This window comes from Periophthalmus magnuspinnatus, chromosome 6 (assembly GCF_009829125.3).
Source record: "Periophthalmus magnuspinnatus isolate fPerMag1 chromosome 6, fPerMag1.2.pri, whole genome shotgun sequence".
In the NCBI taxonomy this organism is placed as follows: Eukaryota; Metazoa; Chordata; class Actinopteri; order Gobiiformes; family Gobiidae; genus Periophthalmus; species Periophthalmus magnuspinnatus.
In genome coordinates, this window is record NC_047131.1 from 22,838,764 (window position 1) to 22,860,450 (window position 21,687).

General features: G+C 40.3%; 1 protein-coding gene across 1 annotated transcript in view; it reads left to right on the plus strand.

Moving 5' to 3' along the window:
* zfpm1 (zinc finger protein, FOG family member 1) overlaps positions 1-21,687 on the plus strand; it is a 69,765-nt gene that overhangs the window by 38,535 nt on the left and 9,543 nt on the right. Inside the window, exon 4 of the mRNA XM_033967737.2 lies at positions 13,099-13,232. Within this exon, the coding sequence (XP_033823628.1) occupies positions 13,099-13,232 (134 nt within the window). The remainder of the gene's footprint in view (positions 1-13,098; positions 13,233-21,687) is intronic.

A 21,687-nucleotide genomic window follows, 5' to 3' on the forward strand; every position in this document is an offset into this window, starting at 1 on the left:
TCCATGCCTTTCCAGGGCCATGTGTGGAACTTGTCTAATTAGTTTACTGTTCTGCTGTACAAAGAATGCACTCTGATACAGCAGGGAGTCTTACTATGACTTTACGATACCAAGTTGCTTTTCTAGCTACTTATGCCATAGAGCTTGCTTACCCCAGACTCAGACTGCATGCGGTGCAGCTCCAGTCTGGTCGCCGCGACTATTCCGTACATTTCAAAGTAGAGAGGAGCTTAGACCACACACCGTGCAGTCCCGTGGTGCCGGTGGAGGTACCGCGCTGCTCTGGATTAATTACATTGAGTCTGTTTTTGCTGGACGCCGAAGCCGACTGACTTTTCACTTAAATTAATAGTTATCGCGAGAAAACTTGATCTCATGCGTGCAGCCTTCAAAGGAGACCACAACTGCACGGCAGAGCAGTGTCGCACCACAACTAAACCGGTCCAACACAGGAGTGATTAACTAACTAACTAAATAAATAAATGGCAAAAAACAAAGTGGTTGTGGCAATTCCTAAGTTATTTATTTCTGTTTTATCAATGTCGGACCGTTGTTTGACAGGTGACTCTTAGGTCAAGATGAAAACCACCAGATCACATCAAAAGTGTGAGGTGTGTGTGTCAGACCGCATCAGTGATCCAAACTGTAAGCTTTTTCACAAACATCTTCCCCTCGAGTGCTTCGCTCAGCCAGCCATGACCAGATGCATCAGGCTGAAAAAAACAAAGCCTTATCATGTGGACAAAGTGATGAGGGTGCACCTTCACCACCCATTCCTCTGGATCTGTGTGTGTGGCTATGCTAATGTAACAACGCCATCCTCTCCCTTTCCTTAGCCCAAATAAATGAGACGCTCACTGGTGATAATATGCATATAGTGTGCCTTCACGCTCCATTATAATTAACATGGTATGATAACCCAGCAGCCACCCCCATACCCACACACACACACACACTGAAAGGGTAAATAATAATAAACGTTATTACGGCTGCCATTCTAATGCTTTATATGAGCTCATTTGAATAACTCTGGTGGGCAGGATAAGGAGCTGCTGGCCAAGCAGGAAAACCCTGCGCTCCACTGGCTCCCGGGGGTCCAATTGTTCGCCCTGTGTCAGAGGGTGTGGAAAGAAAATTGGGAAGTGATACAGCGTCAAAATCTTATCTTTATCAAGGAAATTATTCATGCCTATATTGAAATAAAATTCAACATATTCTATCAGTAATGGCATCTTACATTTAGCAGGATTTATTAGTGTGAGTAAATTGGATTGAATATTTTACTGTATTCAGACTCCTGACCCACTCTTTTAATGTAAATGGTACAGACTGAAGGAATATTAGCTGCCTCAAATCACATCATATCTTTTTTTGACTTCGTGCTACAGGGTCACCACAAACAGTCATCTGCCTCCTTTATGCCAGATGCCTTTTCTGAGGCCTCTCCATTTATCCAATGTGATAGATTTTTATATGGTATAATTCTGCAATACATTAAAATGATAAGACATTTTGCTTCACTTTTTTATAGAAATTGGCTGTGTATAGTGACAGTGACAGATGTCAAAGGTCACCATGAGGTAAGGAGTTCAAAAGGACAGCCCAGGGTGCTATGTGGAAGATGTTAAAGTATTTATCGTGAAAAATGTTACAAAATTTGAGTGTGCTTATTCAACAATATTTTAAATGCATATATTACTTTTTGTAATGTATTTTTTGTCTTATATTTCACTGTATCATCAGCATTCTTTGCCTGGCAAATCCAGAGTGATATATCTCTGTATGTTTTATACAGATTAATATCAGTCTGGTCCTCACATCCTCTGTTGCGTCTCAAGACCGGTCAAACATGATCGTGCAATCAGATCAGTGTTTTTTCAGTGACTCATGTGAAATGAAAGAGCTCATTGGTCATTTATGATTTGGAAATAAAATCTAATTTATCTCACCTCGGATTGACAGAGTTTAGTTCTTCACCCATTGACTCTGCAGAAATCCGCCTTGTTTCTCTGTCCCCAGGGATATTTTTTTGCTTTATTTTTTCTGATACGGATGGACCATGCATGTCAGGTTGATTGACTAATCCACCTGTCAATCACACCCATTTAAAAACAAGGAGATTTGCCAGTGACCAGACTCACATCTTCGTAAAGTATTGAAGAAGTGTGTATTTACGATCCCAGGCAACAGTATTTTATCCAAACTTTAAACCTGCTGTTTTTTTGTTTGTTTAAACTCATTTAATATTGCATTTAGTGAAATCCGAGCTGTTAAAAGTCCTCCTAGAGACTGGTGTTGCGAATTATTCTTAGCTATAAACACTGTGATACCTGCATCCGATTACTACATGCTGATCTATTTGATCTGTCTTTATCAAATAAACAGTAAATAAATAAATAAACATTACTCATATCTACTCATCCTGGAAATTGCACCAATCTGTAATGTGCCTTTTACTTTGCTTTGCTGTCTAATGAAAAGCCTATATAAGAAACAGTAGATGAAAGACAGTGTGTGGTGTGACTTTACTGATGGCATTACTGATGAGCTAAGTTGGAGCAGAGATAATGATGTGTGTGAGGGGGGTTAAGGATCAATAAGAGCTGGAGATGAGGACTGAGTGATAGTGAAATTACAGGTGAAACGTGGGGGCGCTGAATCACTGATAGAAGGATGAACCAGATTATGTACAAGTGACAGCTGTAGGCCGCACCACTTTACACAGAACCTCTCAACATGAGCTCTCGACTTAATTATAATGTGGTCTATTAGTGCAGCGCTGACCTCCTTCTGATCAAAGAGTTGCAGGATGGTCTTTTTTCATTAAGTACTATTATGGATGCGGACAGTTATGGTTAAGTGGTTGGGCTAGCAGCTCATGTATAGTAATGGGATAGACGGTTAGTTCCCTCAACAAGGATCTGGAGTTATTGTAACTAGCTTGCCACAAAGGCCCAATTTGTCCCACTCACCGAGAACCCCCGAATGAACATGAATAAATGAAAGGATGATTAGACAGAACAACATTTGGTTTGAAACTGTAAAAGTAAGGTCATGCTCAGATGATTGTTTGGTTTGAACCATTTTGCTTTCTCAGCTTTATATGAAATCTGAGATTCTGAAACTGATCAAATGATAAAAACCTGCTATCGGCTAGCACATACTGTCTAAAGTAATATCTTGGGGTCACAAATGCACCCATCTACGGACTGGGTCATCAATCACACATTTGAACAGTATTCACTTCTCCTGAATGCCTGTAGTTCCCTTCATATCTGCAGCCAGCACACCCGTGTCTCTGAGAGGGACCAGGACAGCCCTGTAAGCTCCTGCCACGACCAGCTGTCAATCAAATGCATCCTGCATTATGATCGGTTGTTTCCAAGTGTGGTATCTGACAGTGTAAAGTATGGAAAACATTGTTAGGTGAGATATTCTATACACTCTCACACACCTATGACACATTATTAGTCATAAGTCTCAAATATTTCTACTACAGAAAGTAATTCTTCTAAATATTATGTATTGCAAGACTAGCCATTTATATAGATTTTTTCAATAAACCCCAGTTAGTGCATCTTTTGCCCATAATAACTGCTATAGTGAGTGACAGTGTCCTTCAGTGCTGACCATCCAACGCTCCCTTTCTCTGATGATTGATGGGCTGTAGAAGTAATCTGCACAACATTACTGGTGCTGTGACATCTGCTATCAAAATACAGCGGACACCAGCCTGCATTTATGCTATTTACTGTCTCATCAAACATCCCTAGAACCAGTCGCAGAATAGGGTTTTTGAACTTGAGGTTTGGAGTAACTTCTACAAGTACATCTGGAAAGTATTGTCATGATAATATTGTGTAGAGATGTGGCATTGAGTTGTAGAAGATAAGACAGCATAAAAACAGTTGGTATGGTTAATTGTTAGCATGCCTCATTACTGTGTTTGTAACATTTTGAGGAAAAACACAAAAATTAAGCAATAAACAATAACGTATGGACACAATTTGATTTCAGTGAGCACTTATTTTCAGTGAAGACCCCAAGAAAAAATACTGAGAGACAACTCAGAGACAACAATGGAAGCCCGGAAAAATACACAAATGAAACTTGGTATGAAAATATGTAAGTTCAAGACATGTAAAAATGATTATGGCCCCACCCTAAAAGCTACAGGAAGTCAGCCACATTGGCTAAACCTGCTATTCACAAAATCACACATCATCATCTTTTGACATGTCCTCCAACAGTTTTCGTCAAAAACACAGTGACAATACATACTATAAACATGTATGTTTAAAAAAACAAGCATACCAGTGTCTCCACATCTTTTATTGAATCTAATTATATAGATGTACTCTTACTTTAATGAACTTGTCTTGGAGTCCAGAGGCAGCATCATTAGGACATATCTGGGATCAAAAGTTGTTTAAAGAATTTACATGATCTCAAGGTGTGGTTATGACGAGCTCTTAATGAAATAGCCATTTGAAAGCATAAAAATCCCTGTAACTTTTGAAAACATCATCAGATTAAGATGAACACAATGTAGTTTGTGTATTTTGATAAGTTGGACAAACTGATGTGTGAATTAAAATGTCTTTAAAAGGGCTCTCCAGCGCCCTCTGCAGAGTAACAATGGGCCGTAAACATTTATCTCCAACATGACAGCGGAAATATTTATTCACCTGCCAAGCTAAGGTTGATTTGCAGCCCTCCCACTGTGGCGTGCCCTTCTGCGGTCGCAAGGGTTGCGAGTGCCTCATATCACTGCTTGCAATTTTAATCTTAGCTTGATTTTCAGCTACTCTAACCATCTCCCTGTATTCCAGATATACCATAGGTCTAGATCTGCTAGGAACATGTGAAAAATGTGTTGAAGGAAACCCAACTTGCTTCAACCAACCACGTGCATAAGATAATTTTGGTTTCCCATCCTTTGCACACATTTAGCCCATGCCTCCTAATATCAGTGCGTTATCATGGCGTGTCCCTGTGTGTGTGTCCTCTGCTCTATCTGCTCCTCACAGTTTCCTTCCTGACACAGACAAAGATCCAACGGTGCAGCAGCAGTTCACTGTAGACCCAGCATCACTTTGTCAAATGGCTCAGTGCGCAGGGGCCTATAGGAACCACCCAACACACTCTGCTCCTCCATCAACTCTGTGATTAACTGTGTAGCCATGGATCAGTGCTTCAGACAGTTAGCTTAATTAATATCAACAACAGCGAATAGCAGCCAGATATGAAGGATCATTTTTAATAGCAAGCGGATAGTGTTTAGCTTCATAGAGATAGTCACTCCAACATATTAATGTGTCATGTTAGTTGTTTTTTCAGGAGTACATAGAAAAACTTTATTCATAAAAATAATAATGCACTAGATTTATACTGCATACTGCATACTCCTTTCATAAGACTCAAAAGGTTTTACAGTTATTATTCATTCAATCTGTACTCATAGTAGTAAGCCACTCCTGTAGCCACAGCTGCCCTGAGGTAGAGACAGAAGCGAGGCTGCACCATTGGCCCCATCCAACCACCACCAACACTCACGAACATGCCACATTCATACTAGGCAAAGAGTCTTGCCCAATGACACAACAACATTATCCGCTACTGAAGCCACTGCTGCCCCACTCTGGCATTTGCCATAATTTCAATATGAAACATGCTTTTGAAGTATGACCAAACAAGGATTACACTAACATTCATACATTGATGAAGTGTCTTGCTCAAGGACAGAAGGATTCAAACTGCAACTGCATACATTCCTGTTTGAATGGCTCCTCTAACAGTTTTGCCCTGCTTAATTCTGACTGGACAATTATGAGATTAAGCAAAACCTCTGATTGACCCAAGCATATGAAGCAATGTTATCAGTGTGTAACTTTTGCCCACGTGTCTGAGTGCACACGCTGCCGATACAGGCCTGATTGAAACGTCCTGTTCTGCTGCAGCCAGAAGGAGTTGTTAAAGCAGACATGAATTAATGATTGAATTAATTATCAGAGTCACATAGCGTACAATTAATTTAGTGGCTTTGCCTGAGTCTTTTTGCCGCTCCCAGTCTGTGCGCACAGAATGTCAAGAAACAGTTTCTAATTAATTTATGTGTGATTATCACGGCGAGTTTCTGGAAGGTCTCCACTTTCAATTTGTGACAGCCGTACAGAGAGAGACTGAAGATGGAAGTCTGCCTGTCCAATCGCTGCCCACATATCCAAGTGAACATTGCTTGACGTCAGATAGTGTTTAGTTTTGGTATTTTCAAGTGATGTACAGAACTCAAACTAAATATAATGTTAAAGGTTTATTCTATGGCCCTTCTTTTACAATATATTCCACAGAGAAACATGTTAAATACCAGCCTAAATGTATTTATTCATACTGCAGGTGGGTGGAGATCAGTATCACTCATTGGGCCTAAAGTAGTGTAGGTTAACTTCACACTCCCCATAATGGTTCAAAACTATTATTATGTATATAAAGGTTCACTACATAACTTTTCTGGTATGGGGTCCGCCTGCTTGGGTCCAAAGAGATGTTACTGCATCCACAGTATATACATTAAACCTCTATCTTGCATTTATTGAATTACAGGTATTTTATTGCAAAAACAAAACCAAGCATTCTTACAGCACAGAATCATCTTACCACAGGTCTGACTTGTAACGTGGTCTTGTAGCTTGTAGCATCACTTACTTGTTTTCATGGAGATGGCAGAGTTTAATGCCATACCTTGGAACATTCTAGGCAAAGCACTTCTAATGGAACATTCTAAACAAACACTTCACATGGAAACAAGCAGGTAGTGGACACTCCACCAGAAAGTTTTCAGTGCACCTTTAAAGGGAGGGAAGTATTGACCAGTTTTTACTTTACTTCACAACTGAAAACCAAATCTTTAAAAAAAATCTTAAAATATGTTACATGGTTGTGTCACTTACACCTACAGATTCAACAAAGTTCTTCAAAAGTCATAAAAAAATATTTGGTAAATGCTTTTTTGACTTAGCCCTGTCTTAAATACCTCTCCCTTAGTGAAGCAGGCTTTACTCTAAATGAAGATTGTTATGTGCGAATGGCAGAGGGTGCAGGGTGGTGCGTTTGTAGTTAGCAGAGTGTGCTGTGTGCCTGTCACTTGTTTCGGCGTCACCTGGTCGTCAGAGGAACCAAGCCAATGCCTTTAGTTTCCCCTCTTCAATTTATCTTCCTTCACATATTTGTGAATTTGCATGTTTGCTTCTTGCTCTTTTCTGCCGCTGTATGTATTTTGCAGATAAAAGTTCAGCAGTGCAGTTAAGAGAAATTAGTTGGGTAAACAGTGGTAAATGTCAATGATAAAGTTCTGTTGAAGCTCATCTGATTAGACGGGCTCTGCAGGTGTGTTATCTCGCCTGTGCAACAGAGGGTAAAATGGAAATGATTGTGTGGTCCTGAGCAGGAGATGCGTATCCCACAAATGTCTCTGTCGTGAGCTCGGAGCCAGCCGGACTCCAGGGACCCAGGGGTGCAGTGAGGAACATAAGGGAGAGCACAAAGAGAACAGAGGGGCACAGGCAGGAGTGCACTTTTATCTGTGCAAGAATTTAAGAAAGCGTGGGACTGGTCATCAGTGAGGAATAATGTATATTTGAATACAACATGACATTTGCTGTTATTTGTATTTGGGAGATAAAAATGCTGTATGTATGCAGGATGCAAAAAGTAGCAGATATAGATTTAACTAAGAAAATTGAACATTTGCAGCAACTAGCTTTAAAGATGCACTATGTCATTTTCAATGTCCGTTATCTACTTATCAGTATTATTGCTTTGCCTGGAATTTTTCACAGTAGGGCATTAAACTGAATTACAGGTATTGTCATGTGCAGATCTGTAACATGGCCTGGTGGCATCGCCTACTTGTCGCTTTTGAGATAGATAAGCTTAATGGTGTACTGTGGAATTTTTTAGACAAAGCGATAGCATGGACACAAGGTGGTGAAAGATGAGAAAAAAGTTACATGATGCATCTTGGATATGTAAAATGAGACAATAACAGTACATCAAATCAAAAATAATGGAGATGGTAAACACTGAAAACACAACTCCTAAATACAATATCTCATTTATAGCTCAACATTTGTATTAAAATTGTGGAAATATATTTTACTTAACTCATAATGCATGGATAGGCGCCTCACTGTAGCTGTACAGTTACAAAAAACACTTTTTAACAGGATCAACAGAATTGGGTCAGTGTAAATTTTAGTTATATGTTGTTAGTCTTGCTCCATTGAGTTTAGTTTGGGACAGTGGTCAGATGGGACATATGTGCGTGGAGGTGTTCCGAAGCTTTTGTGTGCCGGCATTGTTCCCTGTGTTCTCCATGTGGACCGTGATACAGAAGAGAACAGGGAGGTGTAGGATTTGTCATTCAGCAGAGGTTAAACCCCACCTATTAGCGTGGGGTCGGAGTTGGCGGCAGATAAAGATTTCCTGTTGTAGGGTGTCAAAAAATCAATAGGCGCGCTGTGATGTGCTCATTTGATTTCAACAATAGTCTTTTTTAAATCAATTAGGCCAGATAGAGCGGAGACAGTGTTGGATTACACCTGTATGTCTTTTCTACCACTCCTCATTGATATCCAATCAGCAGCTGCTCTTCAGGCGCCACTGGTGTACGCTCTTAATTTATGCACTCAGCACTCTGGATTTACATTAACCTTAAGGGGGATGCCTCTGTACTTGGAAAAGATCTACTATCAGGTAAGTTGTGAGGGTAAAATTCGCTCATAAATATAACTTGTATGCAATGCAGATGCTGTGCTATATTGTTTGTCATATTGTTTTGTTCTTTGTTATAAAAGTAATTTTAAAATGTGAATAAAACACTTTAGCTTGTAGTTTCAGATACCATTCTTTTACTGCTACTTGAATAGATTTTACACTACTCTTACACGAGGAAATGTTTTGGTTACTCTTCTCACTGTGTGCAAGTTTACAAATGACGAAAACTTTGTTGACAATCATTTGAAACATTTGTGTAGTCTATTCTTTAAAAAATAACAGACTTTGTCCATTATATTTCCCATCATTTCTTAAACTAACTTCAAATGATTACATGTCTTGCATTCAGACAGTTAATTCCAACACTAACTCTTATTGTTTTCCCAATTATTATTATTTGTTACTCCTACTTCAGTTACTTGGACCACTCCTTTAACTCTTGAGTAACATATTTTGAGGTGACGGCGCATTTAGTTGAGTAGTTTTTTCCTTAATTATTACTTTTACTCTCACTTACTTGAGCACTACTTTACTTCTTGAGTGATTATTTTGAGGAGTACTATATACTTGAGTACATTTTTGGCTATTTTACCCACTGTTATACTGCTGATGTGCTTCCTCGTACTCATCAGCGACGGTTAATTGCGTTAGTGGTTTCATTAATGATGGCTGATTGTTTTATTGTGTTGGCTCATCAAAGAGGCCTGGACGGCCCACTGGCTGCTGAAGCGTCTGTATCGATAAGCCTTTGTCTATGTGTTTCTATGTGTGTCGAGAGCTAAAGAAGTGAGCTGTGCATACAGTGAGCCCAGTCTGCTACATATTGATAACAAGCCTATCCAAAAATACTGCTGTTTTTTGGAGAATGGGATGTCCGTCAGTTCCATACGGAGCTCTGAGGGTGTATCTTCAACAGTACTGCCATTTTGATAAGGTCTTTGCTGTGGTCCGTGCTGGGCAAAAGGGTAATTAACAGGATTAGGCGTGTTGCATGTCTGTTATCCCACTGAACACTGTTAACCTGCTGGGATTACCACAAACACTCATTAGCGCAGCTGTAGCGATAGCTTCAATCTAACGGTGCTATGAGCAGAACTTAGCCCTGATAGTAAGTGATGCTGCCAGTCCAGTAATTACAGATCACTGCACCATTAGCGTCAATGTGTTAAGGTTAAGTTAATGACATGGACAGTACAGCTGACTACAATGCTAGTACTGGTACTACAGTGAGACCGGTACTGTGAGGAGAATTCATGAGTTTCAGGCACCATTTTGAGTACCAACATTCACCATTGTTGTGAATTATTAATTGCTATGGCAACAGTGCAAATTTTTCATTACTTTGAAACCTGATACTAAATGGTAGTACAAATATTATCATATCCTCAAACAGCTGTTGCGTATAAATTGGTTGAAGCAACACACTAACACGTGTTGAATTTGTTCAAGTGGCCAACTGATGCTTGTTTATAGTTGATATCTTTGTTGGCTTATGGGGTCAAACACTAGCACAATTTCACAACAAGGGTCAGTGGAGCTGGCCCGTCAGATAAGACGAGCATGTGACCTGGATGAGCCAATTGCAGAGCAGCAGACTGGACAGTGATAAAGTGAGAAGATAGAGTAGGTCACGATGGCCAAACTCAGGGCTCACGGGATCATAAAATGAGGTTCTGGTCAAAACCATAGACTTGGATTCATCAGCCCAAAACATCAGTCATCCGAGTGGTATTTTCAAATGTGCATCCATATTTATATTGCCAGTATAGGTTTAATGTACCCTACTGGTTTTCTATTAAAGAATTGTTTTATTAATACTTTTGAACCATTTGATGCATGAAACATCTCACAATATTGCATTTAGCACTTGCAAAAATTTACTGGTTGTGTAGTGGCTTGTTGCTGCCTCACCACTGGTGCAAACCTAAAGGTGAAATAGAGACCCACCTTAAGCCCAGGTCATTTGATCAAACCCTGATCTTCACTTGAGCTTGAGGCCTCGCTCAGCTCCTGTTGCGTCTGGCGCAGTGTCCTGATCTCTGTGGACCGAGGATGGAGACTTTTACAGTAACTCAAACCGGACCAGACCTGAGACCCATGACTGCAGTGTCCAATGATACCTGTCATTTTACACTACTCACAATGTCATCAACTTCACAGGTCTAGTCCACAACTGGACAATTCTTATGTTTTAGTAGTACTAAGTTGTGATAAATGGAGATGGTAAATAATTATAATGCACCTTTCAAGACCCCCAAAAGATATATATTCCATTCTTCATTCACTCCACACTCAGTGGTGGCAAGCCACTAATGTAGCCATAGCTGCTCTGGGATAAACTGACAAAAGCGGAACTGTCTCATTTGCCCCTCCAACTGCTAACAATCAGTTACACATCCATCAGATTCATACTAGGTAATGTGGGTGAAGTGTCTTTTCTAAAGACACAACAACAGTTTCCAATAGAGCCACTGCTTCCCCACTAAGGGACCTGCTATACACAACAGTCTCCCATCGAAGTACTAATCAGGGCCAGCCTTGCTTAGCTTCTGAGATCAGATCAGATGAGCACTGACAAGCAGGTATTCTCACATATGGTTATTAGGACATCTGGCATAAAACCTGCATCCCTCTGACAGAAAAGAAGTCAAAAGCTTATTGAAGTTTGCCCTTTTTTATTATTTCGCTTCTAGAAAAGTGATGCCCTAAGAGAAATCTGTTTTAGATCCATAGTACTTTTTCAGTATTTGGTGACATTTTGTCTCTTGTCACTGAGAGAAAATCTTGTTAGCTAAGGTGACTAAACCACAAAAACTTCTCACAGCAAACAGAAAAGAAACTTTTTAGCCTTACTATCAAAGCTACGTTTTATAAATCATCGTGGACTTGTCTGCACTGCACGTCCTTTTCAAACTGCCCCCCACCCCATCCCGTTCATAACCCCAGCAGCAGCAGCAGCAGCGGTTGTGGGAAAGCCATTTTATCAGCGTCTGTCCGTTGTTCTCTGGTGGGGATAGATACAGAGAAGATAGATGAGTGTTTTGACATGGAGAGTGTTAGACAAACACTCTTATCGGGCCCGCCACTTTAGACCGACCCCCTGGAACAGCCGCCTCAGCCACGGACAGCAGCCGGGGACCGAGAAGAGGGAGGGGGAGGAGGTGGGGTCTGTGCCCTGGTTTGATCAGACCTGTCATATGGAGGCATCAAGGAGAACCAGGACAATTGGAGAATGCAACATGAAATAGCATAAACAGTAGTTTGTGGAACTGGACTTGTGTGTGTCATTCAGGCGTTAGGGTCTTGATTTTGGTCAGTACAAATATATGTTGTTTCTGTTTATGAAGTAAACATCTACAATTTCCATATTTTGGTCCTAAAGGTCAGTGTTGTTGCCACAGAAAAAGCTTCATATTCAATTTTGTGTGCTTATTGCCAATTTCAAAACCACAGTGATGAAACACAACATAATATTTCTCTAATATTGCCATGCGTTTGTATGCTAGTACTGATAAAGATCAAGACAATTCTCAGACTATTCAGGAAAGGTCCAATTTTGTTGAGTTTATGTGATTTTTTATTTTTTATTTTTCCAGTATCAATACTTGTTCCAACGATTAAATTTTCCATACTATCTTAAGTATTGATTAATATCTGGGTATCAATAACTGAAATCATAGATGAAATTCTAAGTAGGTTATGTTATGCTAAGTGAATTACACCATCAATAATATGAGACGTTCTGGGTCATTTGATTTATAATCCAATTTATGATCTCTATTCAAACAAATCTATCTATCTATCTGGAACTGCAGTATGTTAAAATGCATAGTAGTTTGAAGCACTCCACTATATGGGTGTCTCTTTGGCTCCTTCTGGTCAGATGTGGTTGGACTTGTGGAGTTTTGTATAGATGGATCCAGCTCTATCTGTCCTGCCGCAGACTCACACCACAGCCGTCACTGCCATCCGTCTGCACTTATCAATGTGAGGAAGTGGGAAAGTACACAAGCACAACTTTCCTGGGTAAAACTAACGGCAGGATGGGACAGTTCTGTGTGAGGTGCGCCCCCTGCTGTTGGCCCCCTGCTGTTGGCTCTGGGGGTCAAAATCTAAGTCAAATTCAGACCATAGGGAAAACCAAAATCAGCATTATTAACCCTGATTTTGCAAACTCAAAATAAAGATAAAGGCTTTCAGTTATGCCTGTGGTTTAAAAAAAAATTTAGTGTCCAAGTTTCTAAAGAATTGCATTGACATTGTTAGATTTCATGCTAAGTGAAAGGCTTTTTCTATATGTTTATGTAGTGTCTTGTCCCATAGACGAGCTGCAGATGACTGAAGAAGGTGAGGTTTGCACCATTCTGTCTCGCACTGACCTCCATCAGGACACTGTGTGGGGGCCCTATCCTGGAACGGTCCAATCAGAAAGCAGCACAGAGAACCAGGAAGCACAGGTAAGAAAGCAACTAGTTCTAACATTATGCACAATGTTATATATTTTAATTGCAATATTGGTTTAGTGCTTATGTATGGGCCTTATGTCCTCTTTGGCCAGCCATACCTACTTTTACCATCTTAGAGACTGTGTATAATTTTTTTTGTTGATTTGTCAAAATGGCAAAGGTCAGATGTTGGTAGTTGAATAAACTGCTGATATAATGCTGGGAACGTTTTCATTTTTGATGCACTCCTTAAGAACAGTGTGTGGGAGCGGATAGTGCGCTGTCATGTGTGCGTCCATGTAATCACATGATAGTGAGGCTGGGAGAGGCTTCCTGGCACAAGCCTATGTGATTGTTTGGTAACTAATATTTTATTATCTCTTTGAGTCCATTCGCTTTGGAAAATCATTTATATTCAGACTACATTTGAGTTTGTATTACTGTAATAAAATAAATAATAATAATGTCACTATTTTCTAAGTCAGATCACATTTTGATTTTATCATAATTCATGCACACTCTAGTATGTGTATATTGCATTTAAGTCATCTGCTCCTGAGAGTTCATTCTTCACTGTGATTGGTTAAATCCACCTGTCACTCACTCAGAGCATGACAGAGGCTGACCAAAGGAGATAAGGGAGAGGAAAAGAGCTTAGAGCTGCATTAAATAGGAAATTACTCAATAACATTACGATGATGTTGCCAAAATAGCATATTGTCAAAAAGAATGAGGTCGTGGTGCATTTCTATCTCCATATCACTAAGCCTTACAGTCAACCAGAGAAATCTATTGTCTTTTTTAACCACAGAAAGTCACAAACCAGTGTACTGTGGAAGAAGACTTTTTTCATTTTAGTTTAACTGAAATGTTTTTGTTCCCATTGGTACACAATAGGTCATAATTGGTAGATTTGCTGAGCTAGCCTTGTTGACCCGGTCCACATCTGAACCTTGCGTATCCAGTTTCTCCCTGTCTCCCCTCCTCCCCCCCCTCTCTCTCTCCTCTCTCCTCTCTCTCTCTCTCTCTCCCCTCTCCCGTGGCCCTCCCCAGACGTCCGCCTGTCTTTTATCTCCACATGGCGCCATCCTCCAGCACAGCAAACCCCAGTGATTGATTCCTGCTTGATAGGCTCTCATTTCGAAGATTCGCTTTATTATCAGTCAGGTTGGGGTGGACTGGATAGTTGTGTGTGTGGTGTGCACGATCACCTTTTGTCCCTTTTAGTTGCCCTTTTTGTCACACTACTTCCTATCTCCTTATATCCTTATGGAAAGCGTCTCATCATGACCCATGTGAAACCTTTTTCTTCTTCCTTCATCCTGGACCCTCCCTGTTCTGTACTATCGGTTGATGGGGAGTGTGGAGACGGACCTTCGCTATCTTGGGCTGATAGAGCCTAATCACATTCCTCCTGTGTTTCTCTCCCTGTCACTCCAAGTGCCCCTCCTCACCACCCCTTTTCACTTTTGGTCTTTTTAAAAAGTCTTTTCACTTATCATTAAATGCATGAATTCATGATTTTGCATTTTACACATTTAACTTGACTTAATCGGTTTGATAACAAAAAAACATAGTATCAGCCAACACATTTTTGCATTCGCCTTTGCCCTTGTGTAAACTGTTTTGTTAGACCAGACATTAGTTTTTCCACAGTTCGTTCTCCTATTTTATTTCCACCTTACTTTGCCTTTTCCATTTTAAATCCAGTTTGAGTCTGCTCTTCTATCTGCCTCTCCGTCAGTGGTGATCCGTGCTGGGCTGTGTTGGCCTGAGGCGATGCCCCTGCCTCTGTGGGTGAGATTGGCATGGCCCTCTTAGTGCTCTGCCCCCTCCAGCGTCGCCTGGCCTCTCTCAACTTCTCTCTCTGCAAATTTACTTCTTATTTGGCGCACCCAGATAAGCTATCAGTTAAATATGAGGCCTACCCAGCAACACGGGCAGGTGGAAATGGAGTCTGCATGTGCATAAGCCCACATGCTTATGCTAATGCTACAGACTTGAGAAGTGTGCAATGGATTTATAACATAAAGAGAAAAGTGTGTTTACATGGACAAGGTGGTTTTGGATTGTTTTCATCATAAGCGGATGTTTTTTTCATGTTTGTACTAGATCTAATTTATAACACAAAACATAGAAACCTTAACATTGTGGAGAAGACCAGATTGAAAGATAGGCCTAGACACTGACAAATGTTCATGGAAGGGTAGTTGTCTTGCACATGGGTGCAATGGCAATAAAGAGATGCACAAAAATGTTTTTTTTTGTTGTTTGGGTGAACTGTTTTAATATATTATTTAGACATTAAATGGCAAACTGTAGGTTTAAGTGTCAAGACATTCAAGATGATGAGGGCATTGCTCTGTAAAGGATAATGCAGAAAGTATTGCCGTGTGCCTTTATGCCTTTGAAACTGGGGTGTGTCAGCAGCAGATGAGCTCCATCCTGCTCTCCCACTGAGTTCCCCTTGGTGTGATTAGAACCGTGTTAACCAGCCTGTGTCATATGGAAATCCTTCCATTTGCATCTCTTGAGAAAGCAGCTCCAAACCATTTATCTATTTAAATATATTCTGTGTGATATGGGTGTTGGACTTTACAACAGGCTATAATCATGTTTACTGATGCACTGATGAGCAGCGCTGGATTCCTCAGGCTTTGTGCTTGAGTGAGCAGCAGGTCTACCTCTACTAACCTCCCATGGCAACGTCAGCCTCAGTCTGATTGGATCACAGTCAACACATCTGATATTATATCTGCCTATGTCTGATTGGTGCAACTTTAATTAACTGATAGTTAAAGGGCATGTGATGAGGCCAAAGTTTACAGAAGGGCTGTCAAATTTTAGCTTTGATAAATAAAATGCAATAGACTGATAACCTTTCCTCAACCATCACATATTTCTATAAACCAAATATTCACAGCTCTAATTACTAGTTTGAAGATTAATCCCACAGTTATAAACCCATTAAAGTTCATTATTTATATACTCTTGAGTCAGTGGTGTACTGCTACACAGGTCAGTACAAACAATGCTATTTCAGCTGTCAAAATGTGTGCACTTTCTCTTCAAAAATGAGATGATGATAAAAGACCACAAAGACTTGGGTCAAATTAGGAATGCACGAGATTAAGAACATCAAACCCTATTCTTTTATATATTCATGAAAGTTGTAACATATGAAGTGTATCTCAAACTGGGATGATGTGTTGAGATGGTGCAGCTGTCTTGTGATTGGATCATACAGAATACATCAGATATTGTATCGGCTCTGCTCTGATAGGATCCTCTTTAATTAACTGATAGTCAAAGGCCATGTGATTGGACAAAGCTGTGGGACTTGTGTCAGAGCTTTGAAGAGCATGTGAGATGTTTAGCCTGTTGCTTGTCCACATTGAGTTGTAGTGGTCCCTCCTCTGCAGCAGCATCCCAGCGCTATGCACTGTTTCGTAGAACAGTCGCCTGGAGGCACGATCCTAGAAGGAGCCGAGTAGGGGAGTTCAAAGCGTTATCACGCACTGAACGTCTTTTCATCATGTTTTAGAAACAAGCGTTCGCACTAATCCCCCAATAATCTCTCCAGGAGAACTGGGCCGATAAGGCGCGCCACCCACGGCTTTTCAAACACTTTTTGGGTAGTGTCTCTTCTCTCTATCTCCCCTGTACCTCCTCACTCACTCCAGTCTCCTGGAAGGACGACTCAAGGTGATCACTGGCTCTGGCTCATCAGCTGTTTGTTTACATCCTGATCATCATCTCCAAATGTTATCTGGTCTCATCAACTGTGTTTTTCTGTCTCCTCCGCCCATCAAATTAGAATGTTAATTAAAACGCTGCTCCTTCAGAAGATGACAAATTGATGATTACACTGAGAGTGGTGACACCTTCAGTGATGCCCCCAAGAAGAGGAACAAACAAGACACAAACATGCACATAAGACTTACCTCAACATTTGAGCTCTTTTACCTTTGCTGCTGTAAAATATTTATTTGCTTCAACTCAATACTGAAAAAGGTTACAAAAACAAATGATGGTTTTCAGTGCTACTGCTTTTTGTTGTCATTTGTAAATCTGTAAATTATTTATGGTTGAATGAGATTGACAGGTCATAACATGTTATTTTTCTTCTGGCTCAACTTTATTATGTACCAAGGCTTACTTGATGGGCATGTGCTCTCAACCGTAACCCTCTTGAACACAGTATGGTCTAAAGCTGATCCAATCTACATGCTCAACAGAGGCCAGCTCTCTAGCGCCTCCTGTATCTAAACTTGTCCAGATTATGACAAGTGCAGTGCATCTGTCAGCTGTCAGTTCTGTCCAGCCTAGAGAGAGAAAGAGAAGAGAACCAGCCACCATAGATTAATACTGATAGACAGAAATACATCTGAAGGAGACGAGGAACAATGGAAGCGGCGGGGGAGATGGAAGTCAAGGCTGTTGATCAGTCTGGTATCTCCGTTTCAGTGTCGTCAGTGAGGCTTCAGCAGTATGCAGGCAGGAGCTGTGGAGAGTACAGCCCTATCTCAGAGGCTGATCGCCAGCAGTTCAGGAGGCACTTTCCAAGAGTGCCTCATATTCACATGTCTTATCACGGCCCCAGTTTAAGTATCACCCCACTTTATATTTTTACATGTCATTTGCATGCAGTGCATCAACCTGCGTCTCTGGATTACAGGGACACAAGCTGATGTGGGGAGAAGGATATATGTAGGATTTATGTGTCTGTAATCATTCAGTTTGAAACATGTTTATAATTCTTACCTTTTATCATTTATTTGTCAATTCATTTTTTACAATCATATTTTGACTGAATTTCAATTTTAGTTTAATTGCAAGAGCTAACTCAGTCGTTTAGGTCTTTTTAAAAATGTTTAGTTTATTCGTTTTTCTTTATTTATTCACCGTATTTTTGTGACATTTCAAATCTCACAAAGTCACATTTTAGTCATTTTTGTTTTCTTACAAAGTCTGAATTCTGCTCCAAACCATCTTGATTCCAATTTGATTGCCTGCAGTATACATGGAGTGGATTTTTATTTTTATTTTTTATATGCGTGCAATTGGGAGCAAAGAATGTTTTTAGTTGAAAAAAAAATGCTGCTCATCACAAAGTTGTGGAACAGAGATCTTAGACAGACTTATGCCAAATTAGGGGTGGGCTACAGGCCAAAAATGATCTTAAAGCCTGATTACAATTTTGCTTTTATTATAATTCATGTAAACTTAGGGTTGCCTGTAAGAGCTCATCTCCTGCTTTTGAGAGTTCACTGTCCACTATGATTGAGGGATGTAGATTTAACCAATCAGTGCCCATAGTGGATGAGGAAAAGGTCAAATGGAGAATTACTGAACAACAATCTGACAATATCACCAAAATTGAACATTGTCAATACTGTGACATCACAATTTGATTTTTATTGGTGGATCGGTCAGCCCTATGCCAAATGAATATGGTCACATTAAGAGTGAAATAGTTTTCTCAGAGTGAAAAATTCGATGTTACTCTGTTCAACTTTAGATCATGTGCTGACTGAAATATTCCTTACATGTGTGGCTGTCCAAGTTTTCCGGCCACTGTCACTGCTGCCTGTCCGGATTGGTGTGGGTGCCGAGGTGTGGGTGCTGAGGTGTGGGTACGGCCTGGGTCTTCCCCTGCTTGTGCTGATGATAGTGCTGATGATAGCTGTACCTCGTGAGCCTGGTGCCCTCAGTAGTAGCCTGCTGCGTGTCTCTGTCGGAGATGTGTGTGCAGCGTGAGTCCAGCGGATGAGAACAGTCTCTGATCTTATCTTCCTTCCTTTTCTTCTTTGTATTTTTGGAGGATTCGCACAGTGACCTCTTTGTTTGGGACAGTGCACCCCCTGCGTCGGGAAAGAACCCATTTCCTGTAGCCAGAGACGGAGTGGCAGACAGAGAAAAGACATTTGAAAGGCCGAGAGAGGAGGGTGAGATGGTTGGCACTGTAAACCTAAAGACTTTAGACCTAAGAAGTAAGCGCGATGTACAATTAAAGCAACATATTATGAAATCAATGTGGAATACAGTCATTGTGCTGTCAAAGTAAACAAATGTATAAATGTAGTGGAATTTGAGTCATAAAAAGGAAGTGTGTTCTGGCAGCCTGTGAAAGAGGAGAGGTGGAGACTGAATGGATGGGGTGAGTGATTGCATGAGAGGAGTGCACAGAGGTAGTTGTAAAGGTCATCAAAGGGACACTGGCTTGGGCATCAAAAACACTGACTGCATGTTATTAACTAGTATTAATTCATTTGTATTTTTTCCTTCCTGCTATTGTCTCTAGTTGCTTTTATTTATGTTACAGATTCATATCAGATGCCCTCTCTAAACCTAATTTATGCAAGCATTGAACTGAAGTGAGTCCGGAGTTTAATTTCCAGCATTAACTTGGGATAGTATACAGTACATTTTGATTTACACATTATGACCTCTTCATCAATGAAAATGAAGTGCACAGCATGGTGTTACAGTGGTGAACTATTGTCTCACAGCAAGAAGGTTACGGGTTCAAGCCTTGCTGTTTGAGTTTGCATCGTCAACAGTGCCTCCGAGTACTTTGGTTTTGCATACCACTAAAACATGCACAACAGAGCCAGCTCTCTTTGGCAAAAAACATTCTAGATCTGAGTTGGACTTGGTTAAATCAAGTGTCTTAGTTTCATACTCATGTATGTGAATCAGGACATCATCCTTCATTGACCTTTGTCGGTGTAGCTGTAATCATTTGCATGTTCAGTTATTCTCCAGTGACCACAGTCCGTTAACAGCTGTGGACAACTGTTAATCTTCCATCTGATACTGGGGTGTGGTGCTAAAGAGCAGCAATACGTTTTATATGCTTAATGTTTAAAAGGACACAGACTGGGGTTAGAACAGGGTCACTCCAGGTAAAATGTTCCATTTTACCCTCTCCCTGCTCCTCTTCCTGCTTCTCTCACTGCAGTTTTACGTGAGGTAGATAGAGAGAAGAGCTAATACTGATCTGCAAGAAAATGAAGAAATGAAATCAGCATCATTTGCATTAAGTTTTATCAGTGGAGGAGGAGGGTGTTTTCAGGCCTGATAAGGAGCGGGTGTCACAGACTGAGCTGGAGGTAGAGGTGGGGGTGCAGCCAGGACTTATCATAGGGACTATTTACTGTAATGGGAATATACTGTTCTCGAAACACAAAGAGCCAATGTAAAATGAATAAGCTGCTGTACACTGGTATCTAATTTATCTCATATATTATACTAATATACTTCAGTGCATTTGTTTTTTTTTTTTTTTTTTTTTTTTTTTTTTTTGTGAAATGCACTCTGGTGATTGCTGCTGGTTTAAACATTTTCTTTGCTCTGCTGTACTCCTTGGGTTCTTGTGGTGTGTTAAAGCAGCGCTATTTAACTTTTCTGGTGTAGAGTCCACCACTTCATCTCCATATTTTGCTTTACCTTGAATATTCCACAATGTGGCAAGTTTTCTATTTACATAGAGACAAGCAGGTTGCACAATCAGATGTTGTTACAGCTCAGATCTGGAAAAAGGCAATCCCACTAACAGTAAGAATGCATTTTTTTAGTTAAGTTATTTTTGAGCCATAAAAACATCCGGAATTAAATAAATGCAAATTAAATATGTTTAATGCCCTACTCTGGGACATTTTTTGAATGCAATGGCATTTTTACCATTTTCTTTTAAAATAATAAGATTTAAAAAAACTAAAGTAATATGTTTGAATCCACTCGGGGGCTGTACACGGCCCTTTGGGCTTTTTAAGCCAGTCCACCGAACGTGACCGAATTATATTAAAATAGGTAAGGGTAAACTTTTTTCAATTTACCTTTTCAACAAGTTGTTAATCCGTTGGCACTTGATAAAACTAAATGTGAGTTTTTCTTCTGTGTTTATTTAACTGAAATTTAATCAATTAATTAATAATTTAATGAATGCATTTGGAAAACAATTTGTACAATGAGCTTTGCATTTTCATGCTTTGCTAAATGTTACAGGTCAAATTTCTAATGTAAAATATACATATATATATATATATATATATATCCTGACCCGGCCCCTCTGTCAAATTTTAGAACCCATTGTAGCTCGTGTGGCAAGAAGTTTGCCCACCCCTGGGTTAGCTCAACCTTGGGTAATAACCTGGATATATAACGCAGACTGAGGCAAGCCATGGAGTTTAGAATCAATAAGGACTGGTTTAAAATTGCTTCTCAAATATATGTATTATATAAAGCAGGTTTATGTGGACAGTCCAGTCCTGAGGGTGGTCATTCAGAGTGAGGGAGAAGAGAGAAGGAGGGAGAGGGGGGCTAATATCTGTCCAAATAATTAGATGTGCTATCGTGGGCGGCAGCAGTGCGGGATCAGGCAGATTAAAGTCAGGCTTCTTAATATTCATGAGCCCGGACCAGGGCTTAGACTGCCTCGCACTCTTCTCACGTTTATGGAGCT